This window comes from Euleptes europaea, chromosome 7 (assembly GCF_029931775.1).
Source record: "Euleptes europaea isolate rEulEur1 chromosome 7, rEulEur1.hap1, whole genome shotgun sequence".
NCBI classification, from domain to species: Eukaryota; Metazoa; Chordata; class Lepidosauria; order Squamata; family Sphaerodactylidae; genus Euleptes; species Euleptes europaea.
In genome coordinates this window covers 64,763,290-64,781,367 of record NC_079318.1, presented here as the reverse complement: position 1 = coordinate 64,781,367, position 18,078 = coordinate 64,763,290, and the positions used below count along the sequence as shown (strand labels likewise).

Genomic DNA, 18,078 nt, shown 5'->3' with positions numbered 1-18,078 from the left:
CGTCCATCAAAACAGAAAATGCGGGAGACACGTACTTCCTGGCCATTCAGCAACGCCCCCTCCCCCTGGTGATTGGTCGACTCAAACTGACCGATGATAGCCTTGCGCGCAGGATCGGGCCGGGGCAGAAAGCCCCAGAAGGCCCCCTCGCTTGGGAGGTGGAAGGGGGGGTCCGGTAGCTCCAGGGGGAGGGGCGTCCCGCGAGCCCCATGCCGGAGACGGGGCTCGTGGGAACCCGTAATGTGGTGGGTAGGGTTATGGATAAAAGTGGACCCAGGCCATTTATGCACGGGAGGTTTTGCCTGTGCCTTTCTCCAGATGCACATTTCCCCCGTCCCAGTTCTCAAAACTCTGCCTGGGTGGCTTATTGTTGAGTTTTGAGAATTGGGATGGGGGAAATGTGCACCTAGAAAGCGACAAACCCAAGGCAAAACCTCCTGTGCACAGTTTCCTCCAGTACAGTCGGGGCCAGATCCTATGAAGAGTTCTTCCGCGTCTTATTAAAAGCTCCTTGAAATCGACATGGGCCATTGACGCCTGGGAGGTTTCGCCTTGGATTTGCCACTCTGAAGATGCACATTTTCCCCATCCGAATTCTCAAAAACTCAAAAATAAGCCCCCCATGCAGAGCTTTGAGAATTCAGATGGGGAAAATGTGCACATAGAGAGCGGCAAATCCATAGGATTGCGGTGAGTGCATGTTGGGGAGGGAGCTTCCCCCTAGGGAGATGAATGAGAGCATGGGAGCTCATTCCTTAGACTCCCCTCACCCCAACTGGGCAGCTTGAGACAGACATTTCCTTGGCTAGGACTGGGAGCACGCAGGAATGCCAAATAATGGGCAGGAGGGTGAGAGTGGGAAAATTTGGCGTTCAGGAGAGTAACAGCTCTGGTGTCCACGCCCTGCTTCCGGTATATTGGGGGGGAAATTATACAAAAAAGGCGGTGAGGTTGCGAGGGGAGGGGTTTGGAGGCGGGCGGGATGTTGTGATGCTGGAAGACTCGGCTCATGTTAATCTGAAACGAGCCAGGGGTAACGGTTTGGGTCCTCAATTGCAAAACCGGGTTCGTTTTGGGTCGAGACAGTGCTCAGCCAGCAGCAACTGAGATGCCATTTGTTTGTGAGGATTTGATCCTGGGTGAAACAGGGAATAAACAGGGAGGAGACTGGGCAGAAACCGGAGTAAGTGACCGTGTGTTTTAGACCTTTGACAGGCATTACCTGTCCAGCAGAGAAAGGTCTTTCTGAATACTAGCAACCTGAAACCCTTTAACTGGAAATGCAAAGGATTTGACCTGGGACGTTCTGTGTGCAAGGAATGTGCACTGTCACTTAGCCATGGCTCCATCTTGTTATTTTTTGAATAGTCAGACATGAGTCGACTAATGACTGGTGGGCCTCCTTGGTTAGCTCTGGAGCTTCTGTGTGGCAGGCTTGCAACAGGAGAGTGTACCGTTTGATGCAGTCCTAAGAAAGGGAATGGAAGTCTACCACCACTTCAGAAAGTTTAGGTCTCTTCAGTTGGTGGATTCTGCTGAGGGTTTTTGCAAAGTACTCATGACCCACAAAGATTTTGGTTGCAGCTGACATTCTCATTAACATGTGAAGCTGCCTTATACTGAGTCGGACTACTGGTCTATCAAGGGCAGTATTGTCTGCTGTGATTGGCAGTAGCTCTCCAAGGTAGAGGTCTCCATCAGGTAGAGGTCTTTTACACAGGGGCAGCCCACTAGGCAGCCCTAAGCAATAGCCTAGGGTACCAGAGGGTGGAGGGGTACCCATGGTTCCAAGCTGGCTGGATGGCTGGCCAACCAGTGGTTGAGGGCACATCCTGGCCAGCCATCTTGGGGCTCACTTGCCTGACAATGCAGTGGGACTAAGGAGTGCGGAAGGGTTGCACTGGAATGCAGAAGTGACAGTTGATGCTCTAGGAACCCTCAAATCTCTGTGGTCGTTACCATAGAGATTTCAGGGATTCTTAGAGTGTTGCCTGGAAGTGGCACACTGGGATTTGGACGCAGTTACCCCTCCCACTTTCTCATGCCATATCCACAGACAAATGAGCCCTGAGCCTCCTGGCAGCTCAATGACTCGGGGCACACCCAAGCTAGCTGGCTAGTAGGGGAGGAGGGTGCTGGGGTCAACCCTGCTTTCATATCATTTACTGCTGGAGTCTTTTAAATGGGAGATGCTGGGGATTGGACCTGGGACTTTCTGTACACAAAGCAGGTGCTTTGCCATGGAGTCACGGCCCTTCCAGTCAGCTCTCATTAGACACCTGGCAGCCCTAACTCTCATCTGAAAGATACAAAAGCAAGCTTCATGTGAACACATGAGGCTGCCTTATGCTGAGTCAGACCATTGGCCTATCAAAGTCAATACTTTGTCGTCTGGCAGCTGCACTCTAGGATCTCAGGCAGCAGTCTTTCACATCACCTACTAGCACATTCTTTTAACTGGATAAGTAAAGGATTAGACTGGGAGACATCTGTATGCCAAACAGGTGCTCTACCACTACGTTTTGGCCTTCCCCAAACTTCATGATTGGAGAGAGGAGTTTGAGAATATTATTTACTTTATTCTTTATTTCTGTTATACCCCATCTTTCTCCCTAATAGGGACCCAAAGTGGCTTGCATTTCTCCGCTCCTCCATTTCATCCTAACAACAACCCTGTGGGGTAGGTTAGGCTGAGTGTGTGTGACTGGCCCAGCGTCTCTGCAGCCTTCAGTGGCATAGGAGCTTCCCTTCACCTATTCTAATGTATCTCTCAACCTCTGGAACAAGAGTGACCTTAAGATTCAATTTGTTTTTCAGGAGCTGAGACCTATATGAAAGCCAGGCAGCCATTTGTTCCTTAAATTCACCATCTACAGCTGGTGCCAGGTTGCTGTGTCAATTTTTATTTTTCATTCCTTCATGGTATTGTATTTACAAACATGATACCAGCCTGCTCTGGCCCCGGTTTTGTTTCACGCTGACCTGCTGATGGGATGGAATTGAAGAAGGATGGAGAAACCCACATGCATTTCATCATAGAACTGCACACTCCACTGAGAAACCTTGAGTGGCTGTTTTAAATTACTAAATAAAGTCAAGACACTTAAGCTGCAGAAACAAGTATAAATCTTCTGATTTAGGGGTGTTTTTTTGGGGGGGGGGTCCTGCCATCACAGTTTTTCATGAACTTCTCCTTAACCTCTGAACTCTCACACTGATAGTACAGGTGGAAAAAAAGAGATAATCTTCTGAATCTTTCAATAAGGCTCTCACAACAGGTTCTTGCTCTTCATACCTAGTTGCTGTAATTGTGAGTCAGGTGGGTTTTTCCTCTTTTCCATTTATCCATGAACCACCGTTCAATCTCAGCAGTTATTTTCAGTTCTTCATAGCAGTTCCAGTTTCTGCCAGCTGCAATGTTCCAATTTTGATTCCCCCCACCAGCTTTTAGACTTCTTCATTCAGCAAATATCAGTCATTATATCTGGCTTTCCTAATCTATAGAAGTTCCAGGAAACTTCAGTGATCTTATGTACCTGTTTTTGTGATCCAGGTACACCTTGTCAGGGCCAACCCAGGTTGGGTTGCTGTGTCATTTTTGAGGCAGATGAGAAAGTGGATTTCCCCTTCAGTTTTCATGCGGCAAAATGTTCCTCTTGTGATTGGGGCACCTGACCAATGAAAGTGCAAGATTATGTTCTCGAGGGGGAAAGTTCCCAGGATGACTTTAATGCTTTCACAAAACCATTATGTGACAAAAACATTATGTGGCAATCACCCCATGTGGTGACTGATTCTTCTATCTAAACAAAATAGTTGTATATAGCTGGTTGTATATATAGCTGCCATTCTGTGGATACATAGTTACAGGGAAGTAGAGTTGCCAGGTCCCTCTTTGCCGCCAGCAGGAGGTTTATTGGGAAGAGCCTAAGGAGGGTGGGGTTTGAGGAGGGGAGGGACTTCAATGCCATAGAGTCCAATTGTCAAAGAAGCCATTTTCTCCAGATGAACTGATCTCTGTCGGCTGGAGATCAGTTGTAATAGCAGGAGATCTCCAGCTACTACCTGGAGGTTGGCAACCCTACAGGGAAGACAAGCTGCCGCATCTTTATCCACACTAGCAATTTTTTAAAACCTTCCAAAGGGTAAACGGTGAAAGCAATTTAGCAGGGAAAAGTACTAATAAGAAATCTCTCTCCCTGGTAAATAGGGATGGTTGGGGCCAGCCTAGGGTTGCCAACCTCCAGGTAGTAGATGGAGATCTCCTGCTATTACAACTGATCTCCAGCCGATAGAGATCAGTTCACCTAGAGAAAATGGTCGCTTTGCCAATTAGACACTATGGCATTTAAGTCCTGTCCCTCCCCAAACCCCACCCTCCTCAGGCTCTGCCCCCAAAATCTCCTGCTGATGGCGAAGAAGGACCTGGAAACCCTAGGCCAGCTGTATGCAGTAGTTTCCTGCTTTGGGGGCACATGCCACAGGTCAAATTCTAGTGCCGCTCTAGTGCCCGGTACATGCAGAGTGCCCATTACTCTCCATTTACTTGACTCTGGTCGTTACTGACTCTAGTCCAAAGGACTGGAGAGGACATAGGAGCACAGCATAGGAAAAGCAGCCGGGAGAGTGGCTGTTGTTTTGTGTGTAGATCTTGGCTTCTTTCCAGGAATGTTGCCATATCCTGCTGCCCATGCCATTAAGCCTTGTGATTTTATCTCAGAAGCTTTTCAGAGAACCATACATACAGAAATTTCCACACTCCGTTATCCTCTTTCTTTAAAAACAAACAAACAAATAAACAAACAAAACACCCTGTGTTTAACAGCTGTTTTATCAATTGCTGTTAGTCATGCAGTGGAACCTCCATACACAGAGGCAGTATACTTCTGCATACAACGTGCTGGAGACAAGCAACAGGGTCGGCTGTTAATTTAATTAGGGCTGTCGATTCAGTTCGTTCCAAACCGAAAAACAGCTGAATTTTCCCTAATTCGGCGGTTTTCAGTTTGGATGGAACCGAATTCAAAAAAAGGCGAGAAAACGATGAGCCGAATTCGGCGAGTACTGGCGGATGCCGAATAAATTTGGGCAAATTCGGCGCCCCGAAGCAACATTCTCCAGCTTGGCCAATCAGTGGCCAAGCTGGGTCTTCTTCTGGCCAAATAGGCACGGTTGAGTGCGTGAGCCCAGCTGCTGCGCGGCCTGGTGAGAGAAAGAGAGAGTGTCTATTTGTGTAAGAGAGAGATCCCCGTGGGGGGGGGTGCGTGTGCACATTTGCGCCTTTCCACGGCTCTGGGGGGGCATGTTTGGAGGTAGAGGTCCCAACCATCCAGTTTAGCTTGAGGGGACCCTTCTTGCAAGACCCCCCAAGTTTTGTGACGATTGGGTCAGGGGGTCCCGAGGTATGGGGCCCGAAAGGGGTCCCCCCATCTGCCCATTGCAATAAAGCCATTACAAACACATTCGCAACTTTCCATGGCTCGGGGGGCATTTTTGGAGGTAGAGGTCCCACACTTTCAGTGTAGCTTGAGGGGACTCTTCTTGCAAGAACCCCCAAGTTTTTTGAAGATTGGGTCAGGGGGTCCTGAATTATGGGGCCTGGAAGGGGTCCCCCCACCCATCTGCCCGGCCAGGGGTCTGGCTGCCTCGGCAATTGGGCCGTACCATTACCCCGGCCTGGGGGTCTGGTTGCCTCAGCAGTTGGGCCGTACCATTACCCCGGCCCGGGGGTCTGACTAAAAGGCAATTAATCCCGAGTTATGGGGTCCCCCCATCCACCCTTTGGAATGAATGGGAGCAGGCAATCCTTAATGCGCATCTAGAGAGCAGCAAATCCAAGGCAAAACCTCCCATGCATAAATGGCCAGAGAGAGTCTGTGTGTGTGAGTCTGCTAGAATTATATTGGATTACTCCTGAGTCCTGACTCCCAGTCCCTGCTCCTGATGGAAGAGAAGAAGACATCCACAGTATGACCCATTTTGGGGCTTTTCTCTATAATTTTTGCCTGTGTGTGTGTATGTGGGGGGGGAGATTCTGTGTGTGTGTGTGTGTGTGTGTGTGTGTGTGTGTGAGGGGGGAAGCCAAAGGGGGTGGGTTTACCTGTTCTGCTGGGGGGTGGGCTTGGTTGCCTCTGTGTGGGATTGTGCTTTCTGCTGTTTTCACCGGTTGCCAACTTCGTGTGGAGTTAACTGTGGGTCAGTGAGTCTCTCTCTGGCTGGTTTCTATTGTTTCCAATGGGCTGTGCAGCCGCTCCTGTTGTTTCTAATGGGCTAGCCTGTCATTCGTTTTAGTACATTCCCTGTAATGTATTTCAATGGAGTCAATGCAAGTCAACCGACATTCCCCTCTCCCATTATCTTCAATGGGCTGGGCAGCATCTTCCATTGCTTCCAATGGGCTGACTTGTCATTTGCTTTAGTACATCCCTTTTAATGGCTTTGTTCCAATGGGCAGATGGGGGGGGACCCCCGGGCCGGGGTAATGGTACAGCCCAACTGCTGAGGCAACCAGACCCCCGGGCCGGGGTAATGGTACGGCCCAACTGCCGAGGCAGCCAGACCCCCGGGCTGGGCAGATGGGTGGGGGACCCCTTCCAGGCCCCATAATTCGGGACCCCCTGACCCAATCTTCAAAAAACTTGGGGGTTCTTGCAAGAAGGGTCCCCTCAAGCTACACTGAAAGTGTGGGACCTCTACCTTCAAAAATGCCCCCCCCCCCCCGGAGCCACGGAAAGCCATGAATGTGTTTGCAATGGCTTTATTGCAATGGGCAGATATAGGGACCCCTTCCGGGCCCCATAACTCGGGACCCCTGACCCAATCATCACAAAACCTGGGGGTTCTTGCAAGAAGGGCCCCCTCAAGCTACACTGAAAGGTGGGACCTCTACCTCCAAACATGCCCCCCCAGAGCCACGGAAAGGCGTGAATGTGTTTTTAATGGCTTCAAATGGCCGAATTTATTCGCAAACTCCGAACTTAGTGCTGAATTCCATGGATCCGAATTGGGGGAGTTTGGACTTCGGCATTTCCCGATAAAAACAGGCTGAATATTGCCAAATCCGAATTTTACCGATTTTTTTTTTAAGCCCTAAATTTAATGCCATGTTTGTGAGTTTCCCAGCCTCTGCTGCCAACCAAACACTGAATTAGATGGCACTTTGGTCTGATCCATCAGGGCTCATCTTAGCACATTTGGCACAGTATTTTTTCTTCTTCTTTGTACATAATAATGATAAAAATTTATCTTACAAACCAGAGACATGTGCGTAGGTTAGGAAATACCAGAGACAACTTTGTCATGACCTTGCATAGTAAGGCTATTGCTTTGTCCATGATGTCTCTAGGCAAATCTCATTATGGAGGCATTTCCACCTGTATCATTCTGTTAGACAATACCAAAAAGCACCGAGCTCTTTGTTGGTATTTGTGTTCTGATCCAACAGGGTTCTTCTTAGGTTTTTATGTTTACTGATATTGACTTGTTGTACTATTTTCGAATGTTTCAGACTTGATTGGTCAAAATGAAGGCAAATTCTTAAGTACACAGGTGGTTGCATTTTCATTTGTTTGCTTGTAATGATGCAAAAAGAAAGGGGGCGGCACCAAAACAAAATGGAGGCAAAAAGCAACAATTGGTGCAAGGGAATAAAATTTAATAAATAAAGTACCCCTACAATTAAGAAACCTGTTTCTCAATTGTTTTACTGCTTGCATGGGACACTTGAGCAGAAAATAGATCCCCCTGAGAAAGCTTGTGCAAAACGCGTAGGGGTACTTTATTTAGTAAACGTTATTCCTTTGCACCAATCGTTACTTTTTGTAATGATGCAGCATTAGAAAATTTTACATTACATTGTGTAATGATGCAGCAAAGTACGCTGAGGTTTAATACTGGGAGTCGCAGTTTATAATAACTAATGATAAACAGTCCACTGTTGCTTTCTGTCAGAGAGAGGCTGAGACAAGAGAGAGAGACCCTCAAACGTTTTAATTGGCATGTAAATGGGAGCAGAAGTATGATATAATCCTCATTCTATTGCAGCCCTATTGTAATTCTAGTCCTGTTGCATTGTTTATTGGATATCTTATGCTGTCTGATTTTTTATACATATATTTTGTAATCTGCCTTGAGATTCAGCAAGAAAGGCAGTCTCTAAATGAAGTAAATAGTTGCGTAAACTTGGTGCAACTAAAAATGGTGGCTATGGGTTGAGAACACCCTCTCCCACACAGAAACTTTAACTTTACCTATGTCTAATGTCATCACACTGGGTTGTGTATCCTGCCCCCCCCCCATTAGTAGCAACCAGTGATATGGAATGGGAGCGGAGTGTGATGATGTCGAGACATAGTTACATTTTGTTTCTGTTATGGAGCAGGAGAATTTGATATGAGGTTGCCATTTTCTAAAGAAGCACTGTGTTTATTTTAATTTTCAACTTTTTAAATCATGCTTTAGTTTGTAAGCTGCCTCAAGCAGGTTCTCTGGAGAGGCAGCATAGAAATGTTCTAAATTTTAAAAAATACAGTAAAGTTTTCATGTAATATTTAGTTCATTCTAAGGACCAAAATCAGATAAATCATTAGAAGAAAGCTAGTGCGGTGTAGTGGGTAGTATGTCAGACTAGGAGTGGAGGAGATGCATGCTTAAATCTCTGCTTTCCATTAAACACAGTAGATTGCCAGGGGGGGTGGGGAGTAATTCTCCCATATCCTAACCTACCACACATGGTTGTGCTAAGGATTAATGGAAGAAGGAAGAAGCAAGTGTGCCACCCTGAGTTGCTAGGAGAAAGTTCATATCTTCCCACCCTGCATGGTTTCACCAGTGATAACCTTTCCCCTTTCCCCATCCATGCACAGTTACTAGAAGGGGGGAAAGTTAAGCAAATTAGGTGCCTGTCTTTTTCTCTTCCAGAGTTCATAACAGCAAAACTATGCAGCATTGGAAGTGCTAAATCTGTTCTGAATTGGAGTTCCCACCAGTTGTAATTTCTATTTTAAAAATGCTGAGAAAATCCAGTCATGGATCCTATTGTCTCATCTGATTTCCCCCTGAATCCCCTTGATTTTAGTGGAATGGAAATTACTTGCTGCCACTGGGCCGCTTGCCCTGACCTGGATCCTCCAGCCTAGCCTGATCTCCTCAGATCTTGGAAGCTAAACAGACCACCAAGGAATTCCAGGGTTGATATGCAGAGGAAGGCAATGGCAAACCACCTGTGCTACCTTCTTGCTTGAAAACCCTATGGGGGTCACCATAAGTCAGCTGTGACTCACACACACACACACACACACACACACACACACACACACACACACTGGGCCATTAGTCATGCTGCTGTTGTCTGTCTGTATGATATTTTCTGAAAGTTTTTTTCTGACCAGTTCTTGGATGTTGTAGAGAAAAATGCATTGCCATTTTTTTTTAATGCTGCCAATGTAATTGTTTCACGTTTCAGTGGTTTTACTGTCATTGTTTTATGGCCATTAGTTATGGGCTGACATGGCTGGTGGTTGCTCTTTGCATCCATGCTGAAGAGGTCCCTAGGAGTTTTGCCTAGAACATTGGGAGCTGCTCATCGTGGTCTCAGAGGCCTTCCAAAGAGGGCTGAGTGAAAGTGAACTGAACTACAACCATGACTTTAGATGGGGCCATTGGACATTTGTTTCTGTGCAGTGCTGTTGGCAACACAAGCCACATCCCGTCGTACCAGCTGAGATGCAGGGCTTGCAACCTTTCCTTCCAGGACATAACAATTGCAAAAATTCATAAGCTTTCATATCCGTGCAGCCATGGCAATGTAAACTGCTCTTTCTCATGCTGTTTGCTGTAAAGCAAATGCTTGGGGGATATAAAATGAGATGGATAATGAACCCTCATTGGAATGTGAATGGCCAAACTGAAACTGTGCAGAACGTTTTTGACGCTTGTATTTGGATGCTGTATTTGAGAGCTCACTTTGGAATGGAAATGGCTCTTGCATTCATCCTGATGTCAGTTAGAATGCCCATATGAATAGTTTATGCACTGCCTTGATGCTCACATTTGTACATGAATGTCTGATTATTCTTCCTTGTGCTGTCAGAGGCATTTTGGAATCTTATCCATAGCACTGGTGAGAGAGGGCAACTTTTTCCCTACCTGTGTTGTTCCTCTTCCTCTATATGAAGATGCAGATTAAGGGATGCTGAGGCCCTAAATGATGTAAAGTTTAAGAGGCCCCATAGCATTACCGCAAATGGTGATTTAGTAATGTTTATTGTCTTGTTTTTAAAAAATTCTGAGGCCCTAAAATGCTGAGGCCTATTTGTGTGTGTAAAGTGCCGTCAAGTCGCAACCGACTTACGGCGACCCCTTTTGGGGTTGTCAAAGCAAGAGACTAACAGAGGTGGTTTGCCAGTGCCTTCCTCTGTACAGCAGCCCTGGACTTCCTTGGTGGTCCCCCATCCAAATACTAACCAGGGCTGACCCTGCTTAGCTTCTGAGATCTGACAAGATCGTAGCCTATTTAGCTTGTGTATAAATCCAGCTCTGCTTGTATGGCAGTGCTCTCTCGAGCTTTTTTTAGAGAAGGAAATGGTTGGGGTTTGGGACATTTGGTACCCTTTGTGTGTGTTAAGTGCTGTCAAGTCACTTCCAACTTATGGCAACCCTATGACCTCCAAATTACCTCCAAAACTGTCCTATCATTAACAGCTTTGCTCTAGTCTTGCAAACTGCTGGCAATGGCTTCCTCTAATGAGTCAATCCGTCTCATGTTGGGTCTCCTTACCTACTGCCTTCAACTTTTCCTAGCACTGTTGTCTTTTCCAGCGACTCCTGTCTTCTCCTAATGTGACCAAAGTACTATAGTCTCAGTTTGTTCATTTTAGCTTCTAGGGAGAGTACAGGGTTGATTTGATCTAGAACCTACTTGTTGGCCATCCATGGTATCCGTAAAACTCTCCTCCAACACCACATTTCAAATAAATCAACTTTCTTCCTGTCAGTTTTCTTCATTGTCCAACTTTCACACCCATACCTAGTAATGGGGAATAGTTGGTTTCCACTGACACATCCTTACACATAAGAATCTTGTCTAACTCCTTCATGGTTGCCCTTCCCAGTTTCAATCTCCTTCTGATTTCTTGGTTGCAGCCTCCTTTTTGGTTGATGGCTGAACCAAGGAATAGAACATCTTTAACAATTTCAGTTTCTTTATTATCAACCTTGTGTAATTCCTCAGTAGTCATTACTTTTGTGTTGTTGATGTTCAGTTGTAATCCTGCTTTGGCACTTTTTGCTTTAACCTTAATCGGTAGTCATTTTAAGTCCTCACTATTTTCAGCCAGTAAAGTGTTGTCATCTGCATATTTCAAATTGTTAATGTTCCTTCAACCAATTTGATAACCTACAAGGATAGCTCCTGGCTGAAACAGGGAATAAAGGAGGTTACAGCGACCATGCATAAATGACCCATGGGAATTATAGTTTTATAAGTTGCCCCTGCATCTAGCACATTTATTTCCTGGGGGGATGCTGAAGTGCAGGAATCAAAGACTGAATTACTGTCAGAAAACTGGCTATCTCGAGGCACTTTCAAGGCAGATGGGCTACTGTGCAGGTAGGCTCTGGTGAGGCAGCAGGTGAGGAGGGTACATACATTCTGACATTGGCTTGGTCTTCTCTTTAAATACCGCTTGCACAGACTGTGAAGCCAGGCTAGAGTTGGAGGCTTTATAGAGAGCACAGAGCAGTAGGCCAATGCTCCTCTCTTCTAATGAGCTGCACAATGGCATAGCAAATAAGGCAATTGGGTCCAGCTGCCAGAATTCTCAATGCAAGACCCTCATGTTCTTCAGGGACCATAGTGTCCATCAAGCAATGCCCATAATTGGGAATGATGAATCAGGGATGGAGGATTTTTCTCCCCAAAATCATTTTAGCTGTTGAAATTCAGACAACATCCCCTCTATTATGTTCTGTTTTCCTCTGAGCCATAGCTAATTACATCCATTTACTTCTTATCCTTCTAGGGTGATATCAAACACTGGAATCAAGCTTTTACCAACCGTTAACCAGATATATTCTTTGCAGAATTTTGTGTTGTAAGTTCTTATTGGATTTTTCTAATATATTGGGGGGGTACATATTTCCCAAGCAAGGGGGAAAGATATTAGTTTTATTGTTGGTTTTATTTTATGTTGTGATTTTACACATTTTAGATCTCATTAACTGCCTTATGTGCTATAAGTATAGGGGAAAGGTGGGATTAAAAAGCTCAAAAATAAATTAATCTATATATCTAATACTTATGCATGTCCTTTTCCCACACACCCACACAGTAGAGCCAACTAAAAGTAGGGTGAAGGTTTCAAAAAACTCAGGTGAATCCTCCAGGTATGCAGAAAGATACCAAATGTTTTAAAAACAAAAAAAATTGGGAAGAAACAAAAACCCAAAACAGGAATGTTGATTGTCTGCTTATCTGCACGCTCGCGCACACACACACACACAAAAAAAACAAGAGTCAGCATTTTGGGTTGCTGAAGTGACTCCTCATAGCAATGAACTTTCTGCTTCAGGTTGTACTGTTTAGTTCTCTCTGCCAAGAATTGGGTACCAGGTAGCTTGTCTGATGATTGTCAGAGGATGCTAAAGCCTTCTCTAGATTCTCTGAAACAGAATGAGAGGTTGTCGGAGATTGCTGCAGCCACCCATAATGATGTGATGGCAGTAGCCACAACATCAGGGAGGAGGCGGTAAATGGGAGGAAGGAAGGGGACAAAATGGGGAGAAGCAGAGCAAATGCTTGGAGGGGGGTTGGCAGGGGAGACACTGAGGTCAAGGACAAGGAGATAATGAAAGCCAAGTCAGGGTGGAAGTGAGGGATGGGGAAGCTGTCAGTTATGGAAGAGCAAAGACTGAAGGGAGGAAGCAGTGGATGGCAGGAAAGGCGAAAGTGAAAACAACACAGCAGGGGGAAGTGAGGACCAGTAAGGGCAGGATTTTTCCTCCCCTGTGAGAAACCTGGCAGGTACCTCTTTTGCAAATACTAAAGCTGATACATGTATTTAGTGGGAAATCTCACTCAAAGTTGAAAGATGCATTCAAACAACTTCTAAAAAAACAGAAGTTATATTTTAAACTTCCAGATCTAGCACTGACTTTTAAGTACCTGATTTCTTAGAGCTTGGGATTTCAGATTTTTAAAATGACCACATTTTTGGCTCAAGACGTGTGACTTATACCTATAGACCATTGGTCCATCTATATGTACATATGAAGCTACCTTACACTGAAGCTACCTTACCTTACATTGGTCCATCAAGGTCAGTATTTTCTACTCAGACTGGCAGCAGGTCTTCAGGGTCTCTGGTTGAGGTCTTTCACATGACCTTATCCCCTTTTAAGACTGAGACACTGGGGATTAAACCTGGAATCCTTGTGCCAAACACATGCTCTGCCACTGAGTCACGGCCCCTTCCCAGCTCAGTATTTTGTATTTTGTCTACTCTTTTAGTGGTTCTCACCTGCAGAATGGCCTTTCATAATACCTACTACCTGATCCTTTATCTGAAGATACCAGGGAATGAACATGTGACTTTCTGCATCCAAACATTGTGCTCTGCCACTGAGCTATAGCTCCCACCTCTGATTTCTAGTTAAAAAGAAAGAAGTCTTTAGAACTGGAATATTAAATCCCATGGTGTCTAATATCTAATATCCCCCATGGAAAAATACTAATACTAATGCAATATTTTGTGTCCTTCCATTGAGTGAGCAAAAAGGTTTTTTTTCCTATAACAGATGCTAGGTACTCCAGACTCAGTGGTGAAAATTTCTTACTGGTACTGTCTCTCTCCAGAGATTCACAGCAGAAGATGGGATGTACCTCTTTGGTTACTTTCTTACGAATACTCTGTACCAGTTCACTTTACCGTTCTCCAGTTTCTGAGACCAGTGGAAATAATCTGGCTTCAAAACTTCACAATGTTTTAAAAATTCCTCTGTGTGCTCTCAAATGGCTTCCTTAAAACATTTCAGGAATAATGTTCTAGGGTAAACTATGTGCTATAATTGCAGGAGCAAAAACATTTTTTTTTTCAGGGCAATGTTATATAGGTATTTTATCATTGTTAGTTTGATGCCTTGAATGCAGTGTTTTGTGTTCAGGAAGATTCCAATGCACCAATCACCTTATCACATTAACAAGACAAAATTCTTCCATTATGAGCAAGTAGTTTCTGGTTCCAGTCCAGACAACTGTTGATGCATCCATAGTCTTCTGGTCTCCCACTGCTGAGCTTATGAAGCCCTTCTACCTGTTTGGACACAATTCTTTGTTGACTAGCTGTTGACAGCATCAGTCTCATGGGTGTTTAGCAGAGGAGAAAATAGGTCAACAAATGCTGCCCATTTTGCAGATCTCTGGTTTGATGCTGAAGATTTCATTGTGAATCCCAACCCCACAAATTTCATTTATGACATTCCAAATTCCAATTGACATTCATTAAGGTCCATAACTGTTTATGATTAAAAGTAACATCTTATTTTTGAAGGATCGCAAGGAAATTAAAGAAGTTTCCGACTCCTGTGAAGATCCACCCCCAAAACCTTGGCAGAATTATTATGGCTTAGAAAGCAAGAGCCAGATAAAATAAAAATGATCCAGCCCCTTAAAAATTCTTTTTAAAAGACACAAAAGATAAGTCTTGATTCAATAAAATGGTTTTGTTTATGGAGATAACACAGCCTTGATATCCAGGGTTGGGGTAGAAGGAAAAAACTGTTTATCTCTGATTGGGGAGCCAGCGTGGTGTAGTGGTTAAGAGCGGTGGTTTGGAGAGGTGGAGTCTGATCAGGAGAACTGGGTTTGATTCCCCACTCCTCCACATGAGCGGCGGAGGCTAATCTGGTGAACCAGGTTGGTTTCCCCACTCCTACACACGAAGCCAGCTGGATGACCTCGGGCGAGTCACACTCTCTCAGCCTCACCTATCTCACAGGGTGTCTCTTGTGGGGAGGGGAAGAGAAGGTGATTGTAAACCGGTTTGTTTCTCCCTTAAGTGGCAGAGAAAGTCGGCATATAAAAAACAACTCTTCTTCTGCTTCTGCATTATATGCCAAAAGCAAAAGTGCAGGTTTTAAGATTTGATATGTATGTGTGTTTTTTAATCACAGAGATATCCAAGACAACATCTACATTCGCAGAATAGGAAGAAATGCTTTCCTGGGTCTAAGTGCTTACCGTGTTGATATGTAAGTGAAATCTCCTCAATGTAATTTTTGTGGTCCTGAGTGTGCATGTGCCTTTGTGAAGCTGCTTTCATTTAAGCTAGAGTTGCCATGGACCCACTGCAGGTGGGAGATCTTTTGCTCCTGGCCAGCAATCCAGCAACTGGTGGGAGAAAGAATTTTTTTTTTATTACCATCAGAGACAGCAGGATTTCATTTTCCGGGAACCCCAAAAGCACCATCATGATCATTCCTCTCTAGGAATCGTCCCAGGTTCTACAGTTTTACCACAGAGTTCCTGGCAAGTCCTAGACAGGTGTGATGTCACTTCTGGAAGTGAAGTCATGCAGTCGCTGCCAGCCATCCCCCACAATGTCCCTACCCCATCCAGTCTGCCACCAGCCTGGCAACCCTAATTTTAGCAGAGATTTAAAAAGTCAAAAGAAAGCATTTATTTTATGTATTATTTATAAAAAGCCTAAAACTGCTAGGTGACACATGATGATTAAAGAAAATGTAAAAGTGTTATGATAACTACAACTGTTGGCTTGGATGCACCAGAGCATTCAGGAGCAAAAATATTTATACCCAAAGAATTTGACTTTCTCATTTCCTCACTCCTGCTGCAGCTGAGAATGCCTCCCAAGTTGTTACTTCTAGGGGTCCCCTGTCCCCCAGAAGCAGCATTTGGGAGGGCATTTTGGGCTGCAGCAGAAAGGGAGGGGCAAGAAAGGCATGTTCCAGGGGTAGAAGTCTTTGAGGAAACACTCTGGTGGATCCAAGCCAATAATTGCAGTTATCATAAAACCTTTACGCATTTTTGATCATTATGAGTAAAAGGCATTCTGAATATGCTCAGAGGCATGTACTCCTTCACACAGGAAAGTTACAGCAAAGTAATTTGCAGCTGATAATTAAAACCTGATACTAGACTGAATGAAACTGTTCCCCCCCAATTGCCTCACCCCAATTGCTTCACCTCGCCTGAAGCAAATTTCCCATTGAAAACTGAGAAGACAACCCCAAAGTAGTGTAAATCTTGCTTCAGTTTGCTCTCCTACGTTCTCACTTATTGGTGTGGTGAATAAAGAGGAAAAAACAAACACAAAAGAAGCAAAGAGGGCAGGGGGGAAATGTTATGGGATAGGTCCCCAACATTTTTGAGCCTGCAAGCACCTTTGGAATTCTAAAACAGTATGTTGGGCACAGCCTAGGTTTGCCCTATCCCTCCTTGCTACCAGCAGGATGTTTTTGGGGCAGAGCCTGAGGAGGGCGGGGTTTGGTGAGGGGAGGGACTTCAGTGTCATAGAGTCCAACTGCCAAAGTGGCCATTTTCTCCAGGTGAACTGAACTCTTATCAGTTGTAATAGCAGGAGATTTCCAGCTAGTACCTGGAGGTTAGGAAATCAAAAGTCTGCACTTGTATAAAGCTCAATAAAGCACATACAAAGGGTTGCTGCAGGAGGCAGAACTAGCCTCAAAATATCTGCAGCAGCTTACCTTCAGTCACACAGTGAAAATCCTTGGGCTGCCCTTTCAATCACATCTCCAGTGGCCAATCAGAAGCCTTGCAGGGCAAAAGACCCACTTGGCCCTGTCCATTTTCTAAAAGCACTAGTGGGCACTAGAAAAGGTGTTGGTGGGCAAAATGTTGGGGATCCCTGGGATAGAGCAGAAGGTAATGGATTTGGTCAGGAAGATATTAACTGAGTCAACTTCAGATAGGGTTGCCAACCTCCAGGTGGTGGCTGGAGATCTCCTGGGATTGCAATTGATCTCCAGGCAACAGAGATCAGTTTACCGCTTTGGAAGATGGACTCCATGGCATTATACCCTGTCGAAATCCCTCCCCCCAAACTCCACCCTCCTCAGACTCCACCCCTAAAATCAACCCTGGCTCCAGATATGTTACATTTGCCCCTCCCCCATTCCTTCTAGGCAATCAAGAAAAATAGTGCTTGCACATTTCCCTAGGGACAGAGACTTGCTTTTTTAAAATGAAAGCTGAGAATGGAGAAGTGAGGCATAACATACCGGGGGGGGGGGGAGGCATTGCCCCCAAATCCTCCCTCTTCTGTAATAACGAGCCTGCCGGAGCTTCTGTTGCCCATTTCTTTTCATACTACTTACCTGCAGGAAGCTGGTGCCACTGCTTTCTATCCGGTTAGGTTTACAACTTCCAAAAACAGGCCTTGATTCCAAATGATCCAGATTGTAAAAACTGAGAAAGAAGAGAGGCATTCAGCAACTTTCCCTTCCCTCTCTTCCCTCTCTTGCTTTTTTTTAAAGCATCGCAACATGGAGCAAATTTAAAAATTAATGATGCCCAGGATATTATCTCTTTACATTTGCAAAGATAGTCCCCCATCATTCAAGTGGTACTTTAATAGACAGCAGGGTTTCTTCATATTTCCAGTCGGCTGCAGACATTCCATTACTCAGACAAACAATGGCTGGAGACACTGATAATCTGGTATACTTGTGCATAATCTTAAAACATTGTTACAGGCTTCTTCTTAGGGTGGTGTCATGCCGTGTGCTTAGAAGCCTTCTTGTGGTGTGGGAACAATTGGGTTTCTTAATGAAGCAGCATGCATCCCTAATTTGTTTTTTATGGGGTATGCATATCTAAATTTATACGGAATAGATGCCTGCTCTCCAGTATTATAATAGTGATGGTCACCATTTGTTTAAAGTTTTCATGAGCTTTGTTCACAGACAGTGGTTATATTCAGGGACATGCCAACCTACTGTACAGATCTGAGTTCTGACTTAAAACACTGCTGTTTTGATTCCTCCCTCATCTTGCCAAATCCCTGTACATTCTTAGCTTTAATTTGTATGCAGCCTGAAATG

At 45.0% G+C, this 18,078-nt stretch overlaps 1 protein-coding gene across 1 annotated transcript in view; it reads left to right on the top strand.

Moving 5' to 3' along the window:
• Window positions 1-18,078, top strand: part of FSHR (follicle stimulating hormone receptor) — a 106,706-nt gene that overhangs the window by 64,050 nt on the left and 24,578 nt on the right. Inside the window, exons 5-6 of the mRNA XM_056852993.1 lie at window positions 12,021-12,092; window positions 15,169-15,246. Coding sequence (XP_056708971.1) covers window positions 12,021-12,092; window positions 15,169-15,246 — 150 coding nt within the window. The remainder of the gene's footprint in view (window positions 1-12,020; window positions 12,093-15,168; window positions 15,247-18,078) is intronic.